The 19,270-nt window shown below is 62.1% G+C and overlaps 1 protein-coding gene across 1 annotated transcript in view; it reads right to left on the bottom strand.

Moving 5' to 3' along the window:
• Positions 1–14,993, bottom strand: part of HSPG2 (heparan sulfate proteoglycan 2) — a gene marked incomplete at both ends in the record, with an annotated part of 38,256 nt that extends 23,263 nt beyond the window's left edge. Inside the window, 37 exons of the mRNA XM_080631007.1 lie at positions 27–140; positions 251–481; positions 556–636; positions 721–813; positions 1,512–1,703; positions 2,671–2,811; positions 2,896–2,984; positions 3,063–3,112; positions 3,205–3,291; positions 3,369–3,496; positions 3,581–3,694; positions 3,785–3,896; positions 4,744–4,862; positions 4,940–5,119; positions 5,199–5,375; positions 6,089–6,229; positions 6,711–6,778; positions 6,868–6,926; positions 7,006–7,092; positions 7,178–7,305; positions 7,386–7,533; positions 7,610–7,806; positions 8,372–8,548; positions 8,645–8,808; positions 8,873–9,019; positions 9,099–9,247; positions 10,183–10,327; positions 11,054–11,185; positions 11,257–11,376; positions 11,452–11,694; positions 12,135–12,260; positions 12,399–12,559; positions 13,083–13,141; positions 13,217–13,326; positions 13,899–13,958; positions 14,086–14,163; positions 14,801–14,993. Coding sequence (XP_080487133.1) covers positions 27–140; positions 251–481; positions 556–636; positions 721–813; positions 1,512–1,703; positions 2,671–2,811; positions 2,896–2,984; positions 3,063–3,112; positions 3,205–3,291; positions 3,369–3,496; positions 3,581–3,694; positions 3,785–3,896; positions 4,744–4,862; positions 4,940–5,119; positions 5,199–5,375; positions 6,089–6,229; positions 6,711–6,778; positions 6,868–6,926; positions 7,006–7,092; positions 7,178–7,305; positions 7,386–7,533; positions 7,610–7,806; positions 8,372–8,548; positions 8,645–8,808; positions 8,873–9,019; positions 9,099–9,247; positions 10,183–10,327; positions 11,054–11,185; positions 11,257–11,376; positions 11,452–11,694; positions 12,135–12,260; positions 12,399–12,559; positions 13,083–13,141; positions 13,217–13,326; positions 13,899–13,958; positions 14,086–14,163; positions 14,801–14,993 — 4,800 coding nt within the window. The remainder of the gene's footprint in view (positions 1–26; positions 141–250; positions 482–555; positions 637–720; positions 814–1,511; positions 1,704–2,670; positions 2,812–2,895; positions 2,985–3,062; positions 3,113–3,204; positions 3,292–3,368; positions 3,497–3,580; positions 3,695–3,784; positions 3,897–4,743; positions 4,863–4,939; positions 5,120–5,198; positions 5,376–6,088; positions 6,230–6,710; positions 6,779–6,867; positions 6,927–7,005; positions 7,093–7,177; positions 7,306–7,385; positions 7,534–7,609; positions 7,807–8,371; positions 8,549–8,644; positions 8,809–8,872; positions 9,020–9,098; positions 9,248–10,182; positions 10,328–11,053; positions 11,186–11,256; positions 11,377–11,451; positions 11,695–12,134; positions 12,261–12,398; positions 12,560–13,082; positions 13,142–13,216; positions 13,327–13,898; positions 13,959–14,085; positions 14,164–14,800) is intronic.
• Between the last annotated feature and the right edge of the window lie 4,277 nt (positions 14,994–19,270).

Raw genomic sequence — 19,270 nt, 5'->3', positions numbered from 1 at the left:
AAAACCTGCTCAAGGTGAAGCCTTACGGAGCAGACGCCGCTCTCGGGGTGGCAGCTCTCGGAATGCCCATTGCACTCGCAGAGCTCACAGTGCCCCAGGTACAGCCCCCCCCCGGTGCGGGTGTAACCGGGGGCACAATCCTGGTGGGGGGAGGAAGAAAAAGGGGGGGTTCAGTGTTATGACACCCCCAAAACACCCCTGGGAAGGGTTGTGGGGATGCAGGGGGATGCTGAGGGATGCAGGGGCTCACCTGGCAGGACAGCCCGTGGTACCCGGGGGGGCAGCGGCACTCCTCCACCTCAAGGGCCGGGGGGAGGCCGGGCTGGGGGGGCACGGCCACATCCATGGAGACCTCGGCGATGCCGGATGCGGCCGTGCTGGTGGAGTAGGTGGCTCGGATGAGGATCTCATCCAGGTCGGCCAAAGCCATCAGGAGATGCTCCCGTGTCGCCGGTTGTCCGTCCGGGCGCTGCCAGTATTGCTGCGGGCAGGGGGGTGTCAGGGGGTGTTGGGGGGGACACAGGGGCTCTGCAGGACACCAGGGACCCCTCCTACCTCCCGGAATACGATCTCGAAGGCCTGGGGGGTGCCTGGGGGCAGGTGGGGCTGACGGGCCACCAGAGTGATGTCATTGCCCTGTGGGGACAGGGGGGACAGAAGGGGTCACGGGGGGTCCTGGTGTCAGCCTGTGGTGTCCCATTGACCCCAGCACCCCCGTACCGTGATCTGGATGTCGGCGTCAGGCAGGGGGGATCCCTGCGCCCCCGGTGTGTAGGTGAGGGTGTAGCGGAGGCGCCCGCCGTAGGAGCCCACCTATGGGGAGATGGTGGGATGGGATCGGGATTGGAATGGGGAAAAGGATTGGGATGGGAAGGGGAAGGGGAAGGGGCAGAGTTGGATGGGGACAGGGATGGGGGTGGGATGGGATTGGGAATGGGAATGGGCAGGTCAGGATAGCGAAGTGGATAGGAAGACGGTGGGATGGGAATGGGAAGGGGTAAGATGGGATTGAAATGGGGATGGGGATGAGGATGGGACGGGATGGACTGGGAATGGGAATGGACAGGACAGGATAGGATAGGGATGTGGATGGGAACAGGATGGGATGGGAAAAGGAAGGGGCAGGATGGGACTGAAATGGGGATGGGGATGGGATGGGACCAGGAATGGGAAGGACAGGATAGGGATGTGGATGGGAACAGGATGGGAATGGGAAAGGGAAGGGGCAGGACAGGGGAAAGTGAAGGTAAAGGAAGAAGAAAAGGAAGAGGGAGAGGAAGGAGATGGAGAGAGAGACAGAGAAGGAGGGGGAAAGGGAAAGGGAGAGGATTGGAATGGGGATGGGGATAGGGAAGGCGATGGGATGAGATAGGGATGAGGAAGGAAAAAGGGGTAAAGGGAAAGGGGAGGAGGGAAAGGGGGAAAAAGAAAAGGGGGGAGGCAGGGGACAGGGGCGGCTCCGGCAGAGCTCCCGGTGCACCCCTGTCCCTGCGGGGGGGGGACCCCATCACCTTGTCCCCTTGGTAGGGGGGCGGCAGCTGCCAGTAGTAGGAGTCGGGGGGCAGGTCCCCGAAGCGGCCGTAGCTGAGGCGGGGCTGGGGGGGCCCTGGCTGCACCGTGAAGCCGGAGCCCACGCGGGTGCTGCGCTGCCGGTTCACCAGCGCGAAGCCCTGGGCATCCCCGGCACTGAACCGCGTCTGCACCTATGGAGCGCGGGTAACGGGTGAGCAAGGGGCTGGGGACACTGGGGGCATCATGGGGACACCATGGGGACACAACGGGGACACCATGGGGACACCATGGGGACACAATGGGGACACCATGGGGACACCATGGGGACACAACGGGGACACCATGGGGACACCATGGGGACACAACGGGGACACCATGGGGACACAATAGGGACACCATGGGGACACCATGGGGACACAACGGGGACACAATGGGGACACCATGGGGACACAGTGGGGACACAGTGGGGACACCATGGGGACACCATGGGGACACAACGGGGACACCATGGGGACACCATGGGGACACAACGGGGACACCATGGGGACACCATGGGGACACAACGGGGACACAACGGGGACACAATGGGGACACCATGGGGACACAGTGGGGACACCATGGGGACACCATGGGGACACAACGGGGACACCATGGGGACACCATGGGGACACAACGGGGACACCATGGGGACACCATGGGGACACAGTGGGGACACCATGGGGACACCATGGGGACACAATGGGGACACCATGGGGACACCATGGGGACACAACGGGGACACCATGGGGACACCATGGGGACACAACGGGGACACCATGGGGACACAACGGGGACACAATGGGGACACAATAGGGACACCATGGGGACACAATGGGGACACAATGGGGACACCATGGGGACACAGTGGGGACACAACGGGGACACCATGGGGACACCATGGGGACACCATGGGGACACAACGGGGACACAACGGGGACACCATGGGGACACAGTGGGGACACAACGGGGACACAACGGGGACACCATGGGGACACAACGGGGACACAACGGGGACACAATGGGGACACCATGGGGACACAGTGGGGACACAACAGGGACACCATGGGGACACAGTGGGGACACCAGGGGGACACCATGGGGACAAGGGGGGTCACTCACGGTGCCGCGGGCATAGCCGGTGCTGGCGCAGTGCTGGACAATGCCCATGCAGAAGCAGGGCAGGCACCCGGCCGCCTCGTCCGCGCTCAGGTGGAAGTGATGGGGCCGGCAGGAGGCACAGCGGGGACCCTCCACGTTGGCCTGTGCAGGGGATGGTGACGCTCGTCAGGGGTGACATCAGCCTCGCAGGGCTTGGGGACACGCTGATGGGGGCCCCGGGCTCACCTTGCAGTGGCACTGCCCGTTGGCGTCGCAGCCCTCGCCGGTGCTGCCGCGTGGGTCACACTGGCACTGCCCTACGGGGACACCCGGCTCTGGGGGGGGCACACACACAGTGGTTAACGTGACCCCCATCAGTGCCACCACCACGTCCCCTTTGCTTTGACGCTCACCTCGGCACGGCTCCCCCCGCAGTGGGTCCCCCACGTACCCAGGCGAGCACCTACAGGGGGGTCACCAATAAGAAGAGCCAATGAGGGGGGGTTACACCCCATAAATCACCCCCCCCAAACCCCCCCCAGGGTCCCCTTGTACCTCTGGCACTGGCGCCCGCTGTGCCCCGGCGCGCAGGCGCTGCAGGTTGGCTGCCCATCCGTGTCTTCAAAGCAGGTCTTGGTCCCCCTATGGAGGGGCAAAGGGATGGGTGAGACCCCGCCGGTGTCCCCAGGGATGGAGGGGACACGGGGGGTGGCACCTACTGGCTTTCCCCATGGGGTCCATGGCAGGGACAGGGCTGGCAGTCGCCCGCGGTGCCGCGGGTGGCATCGCCGTAGTAGCCCGGTTGGCACTTGTCACACTGGGGACCTTCAGTGTGATCCCGGCAGCCCTGCAGAGGAGGATGCGGGGAGGGAGGTGTCACTGGCACGGCCATGGGGGTGCCGGGGGGGTCCCCACGCTGTCCCCAGCTCACCTGGCAGACGCCGGTCTCGGGGTGGCACTCGGCGGCGTGGCCGTGGCACTGGCAGGGCTCACACGTGCCCAGGTAGAGCCCGGCGCTGCTGCGGGTGTACCCGGTGTCACAGTCCTGTGGTGGGGACACACGGGGACGGGGGGGGTGATGTGGCTGCTGCTGGGGGTGCCCGGTGCTGGGGAGGGGGCTCTGGGGGGGGCTCACCTGGCAGGAGGCCCCCCGGTACCCGGCCGGGCACGTGCAATCCTCCACCTCCAGCGCCGGCGGGCGCCCGGTGGCGTGCGGCACCGCCACGTCCAGGGTGACATCGGACAGCCTGCGGAGAGAGGGGACGTCCCCACTGCCCGGCTGCCCGCCGCCACGCGGCACCGTGTCCCTGTGTCACCGGGGCCCTATAGCCACGTGTCCCCCTTTCCCCATGCCCCCGTGTCCCCATATCCCCATTTCCCCATGATCCCGTGGCTTCGTGGCCCCATGGCCCTGTATCCCCATATCCCCATATCCCCACCTCCCCATGCACCCATATCCCTGTGTCCCTGTGTCCCCATATCCTCATCTCCCTCATCTCCCCGTGATCCCATGCACCCATATCCCCATATCCCTGTGTCCTGTGTCCCCATATCCTCATCTCCCCATGTCCCCATGCAGCCATATCCCCATGTCCTTGTGTCCCCATATCCTCATCTCCCCATGATCCCATGCACCCATATCCTCATGTCCCTGTGTCCCCATATCCTCATCTCCCCACATCCCCATGCAGCCATATCCTCGTGCCCCTGTGTCTCCATATCCCCATGTCCCCATATCCCCATGATCCCATAGCCCCATGTCCCCATGTCCCTGTATCCCTATATCCACATGTCCCCAACTCCCCATGTCCCCGTGTCCCCATGTCCCAATGTTCCATGTCCCTGTATCCCCATCTCCCCATGACCCCATGTTCCCACATCTCCATGTCCCTGTGTCCCCATCTCCCCATGTCCCCAACTCCCGATGTCCCCATATTCCATGTCCCTGTATCCGTATCTCCCCATGACCCCATCTCCCCATGACCTCATGTCCCCATGTCCCTGTATCCCTATATCCACATGTCCCCGTGTCCCATGGTCCTGTACCCACATGTCCCATGTCCCCATATCCCGATGTCCCCATGTCCCCGGCACCTGCTCTCCTCCGGCTGCTCCGCATAGGACGCCCGGACCATGAGGAGGTCGACATCAGCCAAAGCCATCAGCAGATGCTCCCGGGTGGCCTCGCGCCCGTCCGCTCTGCGCCAGGCGCGCTGCGGCACAACCAGGGGGTGACCACGGTGTCCCCCCCGCCATCGCCGGCTCAGGGGACACAGGGGCCGGCCCTCACCTCGCGGATGGGCACGGTGACGGCGGTGGGGACGCCGGAGGGGACGCTGGTGTCAGAGAAGTGCTCCAGGAGGATGCCGTTGCCCTGCAGCAGGACGTGGGGCTGGCGCGGCAGCGGCTGTGCCCCCGGCGGCGCGCGGTGCGTCACCGTGAACCGCAGCTCGCCGCCGTACGACGTCACCTGCGGGGGGGACGTGAGACTCAGCCGGGCACGGGGGCACCCACCGCGTGTGTCCCCCCCTTGGCCCCGGCACCGGCACCTTGTCCCCGGCGAAGGCCGCGGGCAGCACCCAGTAGTAGACATCGCGGGGCAGCGCATGGAAGGTGTCGAAGAGCAGCTCCCGCGGCGAGGAGAAGCGGGCGCTGGCACCCACCGGCTGCGCCCCGGCTGCCGTGGCCAGGGACAGCGGCGCCGTGTCCTCGGCGGTGAGCACGACCTGGAGGGGGACAGGGAACGGGCTTGGTGCGGGAACAGCACGGCACAGCGTGGTGCGACACGGCACAGCGTGGTGCTATATGGCATAACAGCAATGCATGGCACAGCACAGCATGGCACTGTATGGCATAACGGCAATGCATAGCATGGCACAGCATGGCACTGTATGGCATAACGGCAATGCATAGCATGGCACAGCATGCAGTAGCACAACAGCATCGCATGGCACTGCACAGCATGGTGCTATATGGCATAACAGCAATGCATGGCATGGCACAGCATGGTGCTATACGGCATAACAGCAACGCATGGCCCAGCACAGCACAACGTGGCACAGCATAGCTATGCATGACAATGCCATTTCAGCACAACATGGCATGGCGCAGCGTGACACAGTGAGGCAGGGCATGGCACAGCACATCATGGCATGGCAAGACACTATATGGCATGATTTGGGACAACATGGCAGGGCATGGCACAACCCTACATGATATGGCACAACACTGCAAGGACGTGGAATATAAACCATTATAAATCATAGTATGGCCTGACTTGGCAAAGCAGGGCAAGGGACAGCATATAACGGCACAGCATGGCTTGACATGCCTGGTATGGCACAACATGGGATGCAATGGCCCAGCCGGGTATGGCACTGCATGGCACAACACGGCACGGCAAGGCCTGGCGCAGCCTGGCCCGGCCCCGTGGTGGTACCTGGTGTCGGCTCCAGGCGGAGCTGGCGCAGTGCCGCGAGACGCCCATGCAGAAGCAGGGCAGGCAGCCCTCGGCGTTGGCCGCGCTCAGGTGGAACGTGCCGGAGGCACAGGAGTCGCAGAGCCGGCCCCGCACGTTGGACTGCGGCAACGGGGCACGGGGGTTACCGGGGGGTAACAGGGGCGGTTATGGGGGGTATCGGGGATTGGACCAGTTTGGTGCTGGGGGACTGGGATACGGGGGGGACTGGGTGCTGGGGGGAGGTTGATTGGGTGCCATGAGGGGGTCAAACTGGGTGCTATGGGGGATTGAACTGGGAACCCCAGAGATTGGACTGGTACCATAGCTGGGGTCAGACTGGGTCCCATGGGGGTGGGACTGGGTGCTATGGGGCAGGGGTGGCCTGGGTGCTGAGGGGGTGGGATTGGGTACCCCAGGAATAAGGCGGGATGCTATAGGGGGCTTGGACTGGGTGCTGGGGGGATCAGAATGGGTACCCCAGGGATCAGGCTGGGTGCCATGGGGGATTGGACTGGGAACCCCAGGGTGCTATTGGGGATCCCACTGGGTGCAGTGGGGAACAGGAGCCCCCACCACCACCGTCCCAGCTCCCTGCCCTCACCTTGCACCGACACGTGCCACCATCCTCATCCTTGCCCCCACGGGCATCACACTTGATGAGCTCCTGACCTGCAATGGGCAGCAACGGTGAGGGCAGGGGAGGGCACCCATGGGTGGCAGGGAGCACCCATAGGGCAGGGGTTCACCCCCCAACTCACCGATTGGGGTGCACTTGCCGCCCGGCTGGATGGGGTCTCCCTCGTAGCCCGGGGCGCACCTATGGGGATGGGGGTGATGGGTTGAGGGGGGGGTCTCCGGTGTTGGGGGGGTGTTGAGGGACCCCCCAACCCTGTCACCTCTCGCAGCGGCGCCCGGCGTAACCGGGAGCGCAGGCGTCACACGTGGCTTGTCCATCGGTGTCCAGGAAACACGACTCCGAAAACCTGCGGTGACAGCGACAGGGACACACCAAGGGATGGTGACATCTTATCGGGGGGGTTCGGGGTGTCCCCGGGGGCTGTCACCCACCTCCGAGCCGGCTCCGTGTAGGGACAGGGACACGGGTGACAGGCGGTGGCCGTGCCCTTGGTGGCATCGCCGAAGAAGCCAGGTTTGCACTTCTCGCACTGGGGACCCTCGGTGTTGTGCTGGCAGTTCTGGGGGGGACACACACGTGGCACGGGGGGGGTGGTGACACCAAACCACGTCCCCATCCCCTTGTCACCCTGCTCCTCACCAGGCAGTGCCCAAAAACGGGGTCGCAGGTACTGGAGTGCCCGTGGCAGCCGCAGCCGGAGCACGTCCCCAGGTAGGGTCCCTTTGTCACCCGCTCGAAGCGGGTGGCACAGCGCTGGCACGACAGCCCCGTGTAGCCCACGGGGCACCTGGGGACACAGCGGTGTGATGGTGCCGTCGTGGTTGGTGGTGGCACCGAGCCTGGCACCTCGCTGCGAGCATCACCTGCACTCCTCGACGTCTCCGGCTGGCCCCAGGCCGGTGTCAGTGGTGCTGGTGATGTCCATGGCCACGTCACTGAGCCCCACGCTGGCCATGCGCCCGTCGTACACCGCGCGGATGAAGATGCCCTCCAGGTCCTGCAGCACCAGCAGCAGCAGCTCCCGGCTCACCGGGCCGCCCTCCTCGTCCTCCCAGCGGTCCTACAGGGATGGTGACACCGGCGTCACCCCGCAGTGATGGTAACACTGATATTACCCACCTGACACCACCAGCACCCACCCATCACCCTTCCACCACCACCATTACCAGCATCACCGTCACCCACCCATCACCACAACCATCACCATCACAACCACTGTCACCCACCCATCATCACTGCTACCACACACCCACCATCACCCTTTCACCACCATCATCAGATACCCATCACCAGTGGCATCACCCAAAGACCATCACCCTTTCACCACCACCATCACCCACTCACCATCACCTGCATCACCCTCTTACCACTACTGTCACTCATCCATGATCACCAGCAACACCCACCAACCACCACCCTTCCACCACCACCATCAACCACCCATCACTACCATCACTGACCCCCCCCCCATCACCACCATCACCCACACACTGTCACTGCCACCAACCTCCCACCATCACCCACCCACCACCACCAACATCACCATTACCCATCCACCATCACAGCCATGATGCTCCCACCCTTCCACCACCATCACCCCCACCACCCATGCCGGTCCTCCCCACCTCGGTGAAGGGCACGTGCCGCCGGTTGAGGACATCGGGCTGGGTGTCCCCATCGCGCGCCCGCAGCTGCCGCCCATGGCCCCGCAGCAGCACATCGGGGTGTGTGGTGGGCTCGGGGGGGCCGCGTCCCAGCCGGTACCGCACCCCATAGCTCAGCGCTCCCCCATAGGCATCCACCTGCAGCACCGTGGGCTGTCAGCAGCCGCCACACCGGCGACCCCAAACCCAACCCAGTGTCACCAATCCCCATCCCTGTCACCACCCCAGCATCACCTTGTCCCCAAGGAATGCGTCTGGCAGCGCCCAGAAGGCATCGAGGGCCAGGAAGCGTCGGGACAGATCCAGGAGCTGGAATTCCTCAGAACCCACATCCACGTGGAGCTGGGTGGCCGAGAGCACCGGTGGGGACGGCGCCGCTGGCACCGTCACGTTGACACCTGCGAGGAGATGCTCAGCCCCCACCATGCCCCTTGTCCCCTGTCCCTTGCCCCCATCACTCACCCTTGAAGTCATCAGGGCGGTCGAAGCGCAGGTGCAGGCGGTGCCGGTGCCGGGCGGTGGCGCGGCAGGAGGTGGTGACACCGAAGCAGAAGCAGGGCAGGCAGCGGGATTTCCCTGTCACCTCGAAGTGGCCCTCGGGACATGGCCCTGCGGAGAGGGGAGACACAGTGGGTGATGGTGACAGCGGCATGGTGGAGGGGACGGGACAGGGAGGAGGGATGCTCACCAGGGCGGGTGACGGTGAGGATGCTGTCAGGGATGCCGAACACCATGCCCAGGGTGTTGATGGCCTCGCAGGTGTAGGCACCCTGGTCGGATTCTTTCACGTCGCGGATGGTCAACGTGCCCTGCCCGGCCTCGCTCACGATCGACACCCTGCATGGCACGACTGGCACCTGGCACCTGGCACACCGGGATGCCCGGTACACCCAGCACACAGGCACACCGGTATAGCCAGCACATCCATAACACAGGCACACCGGTACAGCCAGCACACCTAGAACACAGGCACTCCAGTACACCCCGCACACCCAGAACACAGGCACACTGGTACGCCCGGTATACCCAGCACACAGGCACGCTGGTAAACCCAATACATCTAGCACACAAGCACACCGGTATAGCCAGCACACCCAGAACACAGGCACACCAGTACACCCGGTACACCTGGTACACCCGGCACACAGGTACACCCAGCACACCGGCACACAGGCACACAGGTACACCCAGCACACCCAGCACACAGGCACACAGGTACACCCAGCACACCGGCACACAGGCACACAGGCACACCCAGCACACCCAGCACACAGGCACACAGGTACACCCAGCACACCGGCACACAGGCACACAGGTACACCCAGCACACCCAGCACACAGGCACACAGGTACACCCAGTACGCCCAGCACACAGGCACACTGGTACACTCAGTGCATCCAGCGCACAGGCACACCAGTACACCTTGTACGCCCGCTACACCTAGCACACAGGCACACCCGTACAACAGAGCACAGCCCTGCTCACACCCAAGCTCCACCCCTAAGCATAGACCACGCCCTCCACGCAGCCCAGCTGGCTCTAAGCCCCGCCCCTTTCTGATGCACCGCCCTAAGCCCCGCCCATCAGCACAAACCACGCCCCCACTAAAGCCCCTCCCACCAGCACAAGCCCCGCCCCAAGCCCTGTTCCGCTTCCCACCCCTCAGCCCCCAGACCCACAAGCTCCGCCCATCCGAAGGCCACACCCCCTCCTCGTTGATAAGCTCCCCCCATTCATAAGCCCCTCCCACCATCCCTTAGGCCCCGCCCACCTGTGGCTGCTGGGGGGGTGTCCCCAGTTGAGGCGCCAGGTGACAATGGGTGTGGGGACACCGGTGGCCGCGCACGTGAAGGTGACAGTCTGACCCGGCACGGCCCGCACCGCGTCCCGCGGCAGCGACACCACCTGCGGGGGCACTGCCCGCAACACCCGTCACAACCCGCAACACCGTCACCACCCCGCAACGGGACACGGCCCTGCCCGCAACACCACCACAACCCGCAACATCCATCACAACCCTGCACCGGGACACAGCCCTGCCTGCGACACTGTCACCACCTGCAACACCGTCACCACCCTGCACTGGAGCACGGCCCTGCCCGCGACACCGCCACAACCCGCAACACTGTCACCACCCTGCACCGGGACACAGCCCTGCTCATGACACAGTCACAACCCTGGACTGGGACGTGGCCCTGCCCGCAACACCCATCACAACCCCACACCAGGACACGGCACTGCCCGTGACACCATCACCACCCTGCACCTGGCCCCATGGCACAGGCTGTCTCGGTGCAATGTCCCCAGCCCTGTGCCATGGCACAGGCTCCATGGGCACAACATCCCATGGCACAGGGTCTCCACAATGTCCCCAGCCCAGTGCCATGGCACAGGGTCACCAGCACAGGGTCACCAGCACAGGGTCCCTCACCTGGACCCTCGACAGGGGCTCTCTGGCTGTAGTGCCCTCAGTGCCATGTCATGCAGTCCTCAGGCACAACGTTCCCATCCTGGTCCCTTGGCACAGAGTCCCCATCCCAGTGCCACCACACCACATCCCCGCACAGCATCCCCAACCGCAGGCCTGTCAGAGCTCAGAGCCGTCCCCCTCCAGCCACCCTGTCCCCTCCGGTGTCACTCACCGCAGCCAACCTCATCGGAGCGGTCGGGGCAGTCGGGCTCGCGGTCGCACTGGTAGCTGGCGCGGATGCAGGTCCCGCTGGCCACGCACCGGAACTCCGCCGGCCCGCACGCCGCGCCGGGCGCCTTGGTGGCTGCAGGGTGACAGTGACACGCGTCAGCCGCGGCCGCATCGCCCCCGTGTCCCCAACCCATCCACACTCACGGCAATCGGCCTCGTCGGAGCCATCACCGCAGTCGTTCTCGCCGTCGCATCGCCAAAGCTTGAGCGCGCAGTGCCCGTTGCGGCACTTGAACTCGTTGGGTTCGCAGGGGGACGGGGTGCCTGGGTGATGGGGGACGGGGTCAGCACCCATGGGTGCCTCCTGCACCCTCCCCTATGGCGCTGCCGTGGACTCACCGCAAGCCTCCTCGTCGCTGCCGTCGGCGCAGTCGGCCTCTCCATCGCACAGGTAGTCACGGGGGATGCAGTGCCCATCGGTACATGCGGCTTCTCCCGCCCGGCACCCATCGACCGGCGGCTTGTGGGGCCGGGGGGTGCCGGGGCGCCGCGGCGCTGGGGTGATGGCAGCCATGGCGGTGCTCAGCGGGCGCGTGGTGGCAGCCGGGTGGGACGTGGTGGGGGGCACCCGCGTGGAGAGGTCTGTGGGGATGGGGGTTATGGGGGCGAGGGGGTATAGGAGGGTATGGGGGGAAATAGGGGGCAATGGGGGAGTATGGGGGAAACGTAGGGTTATGGGGTAGAGAGAGGAAATGGGAGGCACTGGGGGGGTTATAGGGGGAAATAGAGGTGAGGAGGAGTTATGGGAGATTATGGGGGAAATGAGGGTGTATGGGGGGGTTCCAGGGGTAAACGGGGGTGCAGCGCAAAGGGTTATGTAGGATAGAGGAAAATCAGATTGCAGGAGGAGAAATGGAGGGGTTATGTGGGATATGGGGGAATGGGGGGGTTATGGGGTTTAGGGATGGTAATAAGTGGGGTTATGGGGGGGCAATGGGTGTCCAGTGGGGGGTTCTGGGGGTGCAGCAGGTCTATGGGGCACAGGGGGGCTATGGGGGTGCCGTGGGGGCTCTGGGTCTCACCGCAGCCGAGCTCGTCGGAGCCGTCGCGGCAGTCGTGTCTCCGGTCGCACCGGTACTCGCCGGGGACGCAGTCGCCGCTGCCGCACGTGAACTCCGTGGGGGTGCAGGGCCGCGGATGGGGGGTCACTGCCGGGGGGGGGGACGGACACGGACATGGTCAGCGTGAACCCCAACAGCCCCCACCGGGTCTGGGGGGGTCAAGGCACACCAATACATGGGACGGGCTATGGGTTGATATGGGGGGGTCTGAGCCCGGGCACTGACCGGCCCCCAGGCGCCGGAACTGGAAGCCATGCGGGGAGGTGACGTAGGAGGCGATGGAGCCCCCGGCCAGCAGGTCCCGCAGGACCCCCCCGAGCTGCCGCTCGTCCCCGTTGCCCTCCGAGCCCACGTCCAGCTCCACGAACACGTCACCCTCCAGCTCCCTGGGGGGGCAAAGGGGGGGTCAGCACCCCAAAACCTGCCCTCAACCCATAAACCAGCCTCCCGCAACCCCCCCATCACCCACAAACATCCCCTGCACCCCCAAAACTTCCCCTGAACCCACAAAACCCCCACAGCATCCCCAGGACATCCCCATCACCCTCAAACCCCCCCCGGCAACCCAACCCCCCACAAAACCTCTCTGCCCCCCCCATCCTCCTGCCCCCCCAAACTCGTCAGCCCAACCTTCCCCCGCACCCCAAAACTCCTCCATAGCTCCCTCTAAACCTCCCCATCCCCATAATCTCACCCCAGATCTCTCCTGCACCCCAAAACCTCTCCATCCCCCCTTGATCCCCAAACTCCCCGGCCCAAATCCCCCCCCACCCCAAAACGTCCCCATAGGAACCCCCAATCCTCCCCATCCCCCCAATTCCCCCTGCACCCCCAAACCTCCCCAGTCCTCCCTTGTCCCCCCAATCCCCTCGGTGCCCCCCAAACCCCCCCAGACCCCCCCCATCTCACTTGATGAAGACCACGCTGACCATTTGCTCCCCGGGCACCTTGTAATACTCTGACTCCAGCTGAGGGGGGGGGCAGAACAAGGGGGGTCAGGGTGCTCCTATGGGTGCCCCCCACCCGCAGCACCCCCCACTCACCGCGTCCACGACGGCCTCGGAGATCTCCCGGAACTCCTCGGACTCGGGGTCCTCCAGCCGCCGGCTGTAGTCGATGCTGCGGGTGAAGTTCACCAGCGCCCGGAAATAAACTGGGGGGGGGAGAAATGGGGGGGTCAGAAACAGGCACCTGCACCCCCAAGAGAATACCCCCCTGTGACCCCCACATCCAGCTGTGACCCCCAATATCCAGCTGTAACCCCCATATCCAGCTGTAATCCCCATATCCAGCTGTGACTCCCTCCATTTTCAGCTGACTCCATATATCCAGCTGTGACCCCCTGCAACCCCCCATATCCAGCCATGACTCCCCCCATATCCAGCCATGACTCCCCCCATATCCAGCCATGACTCCCCCCATATCCAGGCTGTGACCCCCCATATCCAGCCATGACTCCCCCCATATCTAGCTGTGACTCCCCCCATATCCAGGCTGTGACCCCACATATCCAGCCATGACTCCCCCCATATCTAGCTGTGACTCCCCCCATATCCAGGCTGTGACCCCACATATCCAGCTGTGACTCCCCCATATCCATTGGCAACCCCCATCCATCTGCAACCCCCATATCCAGCTGTGACCCCCATATTTACCCCCCCCCATAGAGCACTGGGGATACACATAGGGGTACAGCCGGGGGGGGGCCCCCAAGGTGTCACTTACTCAGTGGGGGCTCGTCCTCGGCCACCACCATCCCCGCAGGCACGGGGGGGGGCCCAGGCGCTGCCCGAGGAGGAGGAAGAGGAAGAAGAAGAAGAGGAAGAGGAGGATGGAGGAGACAGAGCTTGAGCGCGGTGACAGGCGGTGACAGGCGGGGGACAGGAGCCCCTTACCCTCGGTGCCCCCTTACCGGTGGGTGCCAGCCCCAAGCTGGGCACGTGGGTAGCGCTCGGCCATGGGGTGCCGCTGCCGTCCTCCCCACTGCCATCTGCAATGGGGACAGCAAGGGTGGCACCAGGGTGACATCCAGACACGGTGACACCCACCCACGGTGACACCGATCAGGGTGACGCACGCCGATGGTGACATCCAGACATGGTGACACCCACCCACCCATTGCCACCTTACCCTGGATGCCACCTCAGTGCCATCTGCAATGGGGACAGCGTGAGTGGCACCCATGGTGGCATCGAGCCACGGTGACATCCAGCCATGGTGCCACCCACCCACCTGATGCCACAAGATGCCACCAAGTCCCTGGTGCCATTTGCATGGGGACAGAGTGAGTAGCACCCACCCACAGTGCATCCACCCATGGTGATACTGAGCCCTGGTGGCACCCACCTAGGGTGACACTGAACCACGGTGACACCCATCCATGGTGCCATCTGCTCACCCATTGCCACCTTACCGCTGGATGCCACCAGGTCCCCAGTGCCATCTGCAGTGGGGACAGAGCCAGTGGTACCCATGGTGACACCCAGCCCTGGTGGCACCCATCCATAGTGACACCCACCCACTGCCACCTTACCGCTGGATGCCACAAGGTCCCTGGTGCAATGGGGACAGAGCGCTCAGCACCCGCGGTGCCACCACCCCAGTGCCACCCCCTGGTCCCCCCTTACCACCGGATGCCACCAGGTCCTCGTCATCAGAGAGGTGCCGGTAGAAGCGGTGTCCCCGCGTGCCCCCGATGTGGTCCGACACCGTGTCCTCGGGGAAGGAGCTCTCGGCCAGGCCCTGGCTGCCCTGGGGACATGCAACAGCGCCGGTGGGTGCCCACGCATGGCACCGGCACACGTGGGTACACACACACATGGGTGACACACTGACACATGGCCATGGACAAGAACCACTACCCACATGTGTGACACAGGGATGTGCATGCACACTGACACATGTTATGCACATGCACCACTACCCACATGTGTGACACAGGGATGTGCATGCACACTGACACATGTTACGCACATGCACCACTACCCACATGTGTGACACAGGGATGTGCGTGCACACTGACACATGTTATGCACATGCACCACTACCCACATGTGTGACACAGGGATGTGCATGCACACTGACACATGTTATGCACATGCACCACTACCCACATGTAGTGACACAGGGATGTGCATGCACACTGACACATGTTATGTACATGCACCACTACCCACATGTGTGACACAGGGATGTGCGTGCACACTGACACATGTTATGCACATGCACCACTACCCACATGTGTGACACAGGGATGTGCGTGCACACTGACACATGTTATGCACATGCACCACTATCTACATGTAGTGACACAGGGATGCATGTGCACACTGACACGTTATGCACATGCGTTCGCACTATGTGCATGCACTGCCACAGGGATGTATGTGTGTGCACACAGATGTGCTTGTGCACATGCATTCACACTGCTACATATGTGCACCCATGTAGGAATCCATGTGCACACCAACACGTATGTTGGCACCACCAAATGCGTGTGTGCACACCATGACCACGCACACCTGTGTGCCCCACACATCGCCCCACGCCTGCACACGCGTGTGCATCTCGCATCGCCCCACGCCTGCGCACATGCATGTGCATCTCGCATCGCCCCACGCCTGCGCACACGCGTGTGCATCTCGCATCGCCCCACGCCTGCGCACACGCGTGTGCATCTCGCATCGCCCCACGCCTGCGCACACGCGTGTGCATCTCGCATCGCCCCACGCCTGCGCACACGCGTGTGCATCTCGCATCGCCCCACGCCTGCGCACACGCATGTGCATCTCGCATCACCCCACGCCTGCGCACACGCATGTGCAGCCCCGGCCGGTGCCCCCGCGCCGCGGTCAGGAATCCGTCGGGGCAGCACTTTCTGAGCAAACAAGTGCTGGGGGATTAATGCGGCGCTGGGGGGGGGACGGGGATGGGGGCACGGTGGGGGGGGATAAAGGGGGACACAAGGGGGACATGAGAGGAACCCGCACCCCAGTGGGGTCTGGCTTGGGGAGAGGGGGTCCATGGGTGCCAGCCCAGCCCTGGATGCTTGGGGGGGGGCAAAGGGGGAAACTGAGGCACGGAGGAGCCCCCGCATGCACTGAGTACGTGGGTGTTTGGCTGCTGCCCTGCACATGTGCACCGAGTGTGTGGGTGCTCGGCTGCTGTTCCCCCCCCATGCACCAAGCATGTGGGTGCTCAGCTATCACCTCTCCATGCATGCACTGAGCATGTGGGTGCTCTGCTGCTGCCCCACACACATGCAATGAGAGCATCTGTGCTCAGCCATCACCCCCTATCTCTGCACTGAGCATGTGGGTGCTCAGCCATTGTTCCCCCACTCATGCACCAAGCATGTCCGTGCTCAGCTCCATCTGAATACACACACACATTCACACTCACACACACACTCACACAAACACACATTCACACACACACACACATTCACACTCACACACTCACACACACACACATTCACACTCACACACACATTCACACTCACACACTCACACACACACACATTCACACACACACACATTCACACTCACACATTCACACTCACACACACATTCACACTCACACACACACACACACATTCACACTCACACACACATTCACACTCACACACACACACTCACACATTCACACACACATTCACACACACACATTCACACACACACATTCACACTCACACACACTCACACACACATTCACACTCACACACACACACTCACACACACACATTCACACACACACACATTCACACTCACACACTCACACACACACATTCACACACACACACATTCACACACACACACATTCACACACACACACACATTCACACTCACACACACACATTCACATTCACACTCACACACACACATTCACATTCACACTCACACACACACATTCACACACACACACGCACACACTCACACACACACACATTCACACACACACACATTCACACTCACACACACATTCACACACACACATTCACACACACACATTCACACACACACACATTCACACTCACACACACATTCACACACACACTCACACACACACATTCACACTCACACACACATTCACACTCACACACTCACACACACACACATTCACACTCACACACACATTCACACTCACACACTCACACACACACACATTCACACTCACACACACATTCACACTCACACACTCACACACACACATTCACTCACACACACACATTCACTCACACACACATTCACACTCACACACACACTCACACACACACATTCACACTCACACACACACACACACATTCACTCACACACACACACACACACACACATTCACACTCACACACACACTCACTCATGAACACACATTCACACTCACACACATTCACATTCACACTCACACACTCGCGGCTCCCGTTACCGGAAGCGCCCCGCACCGGACACCAGCGCCCCCTCCGCGTCTCCGCCGTGGCCCCGCGCCCGGCCGGACGCTGCCGCCGCCGCTCACATTTTCCACTCCCATCCCAGATCCTGCCCCGCACCCGGGGGAGCGCGGGCGGGGCCGGCGAGGGGGGGCGAGGAAGCGGCACCCGGTCCCGCCAGCGCCGAGCGTCGGGGCACGGATGTGACCCCGAAACCACGGTGTGACCCTCACATAGCGCTGTGACCGCCGGGTCCGGACATAACCCCCCAGTACGCACCTTCCACCCCAACTCTGCACCTTCCACCCCAACTCTGCACCTTCCACCCCAAATCTGGTCATTTCACCCCAAATCTGGACATTTCACCCCAAATCTGCACATTTCACCTCCAAATCTGCACATTTCACCCCAAATCTGCACATTTCACCTCCAAATCTGCACATTTCACCCCAAATCTGCACATTTCCCCTCCAAATCTGCACATTTCACCCCAAATCTGCACATTTCACCTCCAAATCTGCACATTTCACCCCAAATCTGCACATTTCACCTCCAAATCTGCACATTTCACCCCAAATCTGGACATTCCACCCCAAATCTGGACATTTCAATCCAAATCTGCACGTTCCACCCCAAATCTGGACATTTCACTCCAAATCTGCACATTCCACCCCAAATCTGCACATTTCACCTCCAAATCTGAACATTTCACTCCAAATCTGCACATTTCACCTCCAAATCTGGACATTTCACCCTAAATCTGCACATTTCACCCCAAATCTGGACATTTCACTCCAAATGAGTACATTTCATCCCCAAATCTGGACATTCCACCCCCAAATCTGAACATTTCACCCCCAAATCTGCACATTTCACTCCAAATGTGCACATTTCACCTCCAAATCTGAACATTTCACTCCAAATCTGAACATTTCACCTCCAAATCTGCACATTTCACTCCAAATCTGCATATTTCACCCCCAAATCTGCACATTTCACCCCCAAATCTGAACATTTCACTCCAAATTTGAACATTTCACACCCAAATCTGAACATTTCACCCCAAATCTGCACATTTCACCTCCAAATCTGGACATCTCACTCCAGACCTGGACATTTCAACCCAAATCTTGACATTTCACTCCAAATGAGGACATTTCACCCCCAAATCTGCACATTTCACACCAAATATGCACATTTCACCTCCAAATCTGGACATTTCACACCAAATCTGGACATTTCACCCCCAAATCTGCACATTTCACCCCAAATCTGGACATTTCACCCCCAAATCTGCACATTTCACCCCAAATCTGCACATTTCACTCAAAATCTGGACATTTCACCCCAAAATCTGCACATTCCACCCCAATTTTGGACATAACCCCCGAAATGCGGACATTTCACCCAAATCTGGACATAACCCCCCAAATCTGGACATTCCCCCCCAAAACTGGACTTCCCTCCCCTCAGTCTAGCCGCTCCCCCCATTACTTCATCCGGCCGAGGAAGAGGAGGTGACGCACACCAGGAATAATACCCGGGGGGGGGTTATTAATAGCGGCCCCCCCCCCCCAGCCTTATTGTTCCCCCAAGGTCGCATGGAAAAGGTGGTTCCCCCTTAAAATCCCCGTTTCCCCCCCCCGGGACCAGCCTCCCCCTCCCAGGGGTTGGG

The sequence above is a fragment of the Psittacula echo genome (genome assembly GCF_963264785.1).
Source record: "Psittacula echo genome assembly, chromosome: 17".
NCBI classification, from domain to species: Eukaryota; Metazoa; Chordata; class Aves; order Psittaciformes; family Psittacidae; genus Psittacula; species Psittacula echo.
This window is presented reverse-complemented; position numbering and strand designations above follow the sequence as displayed.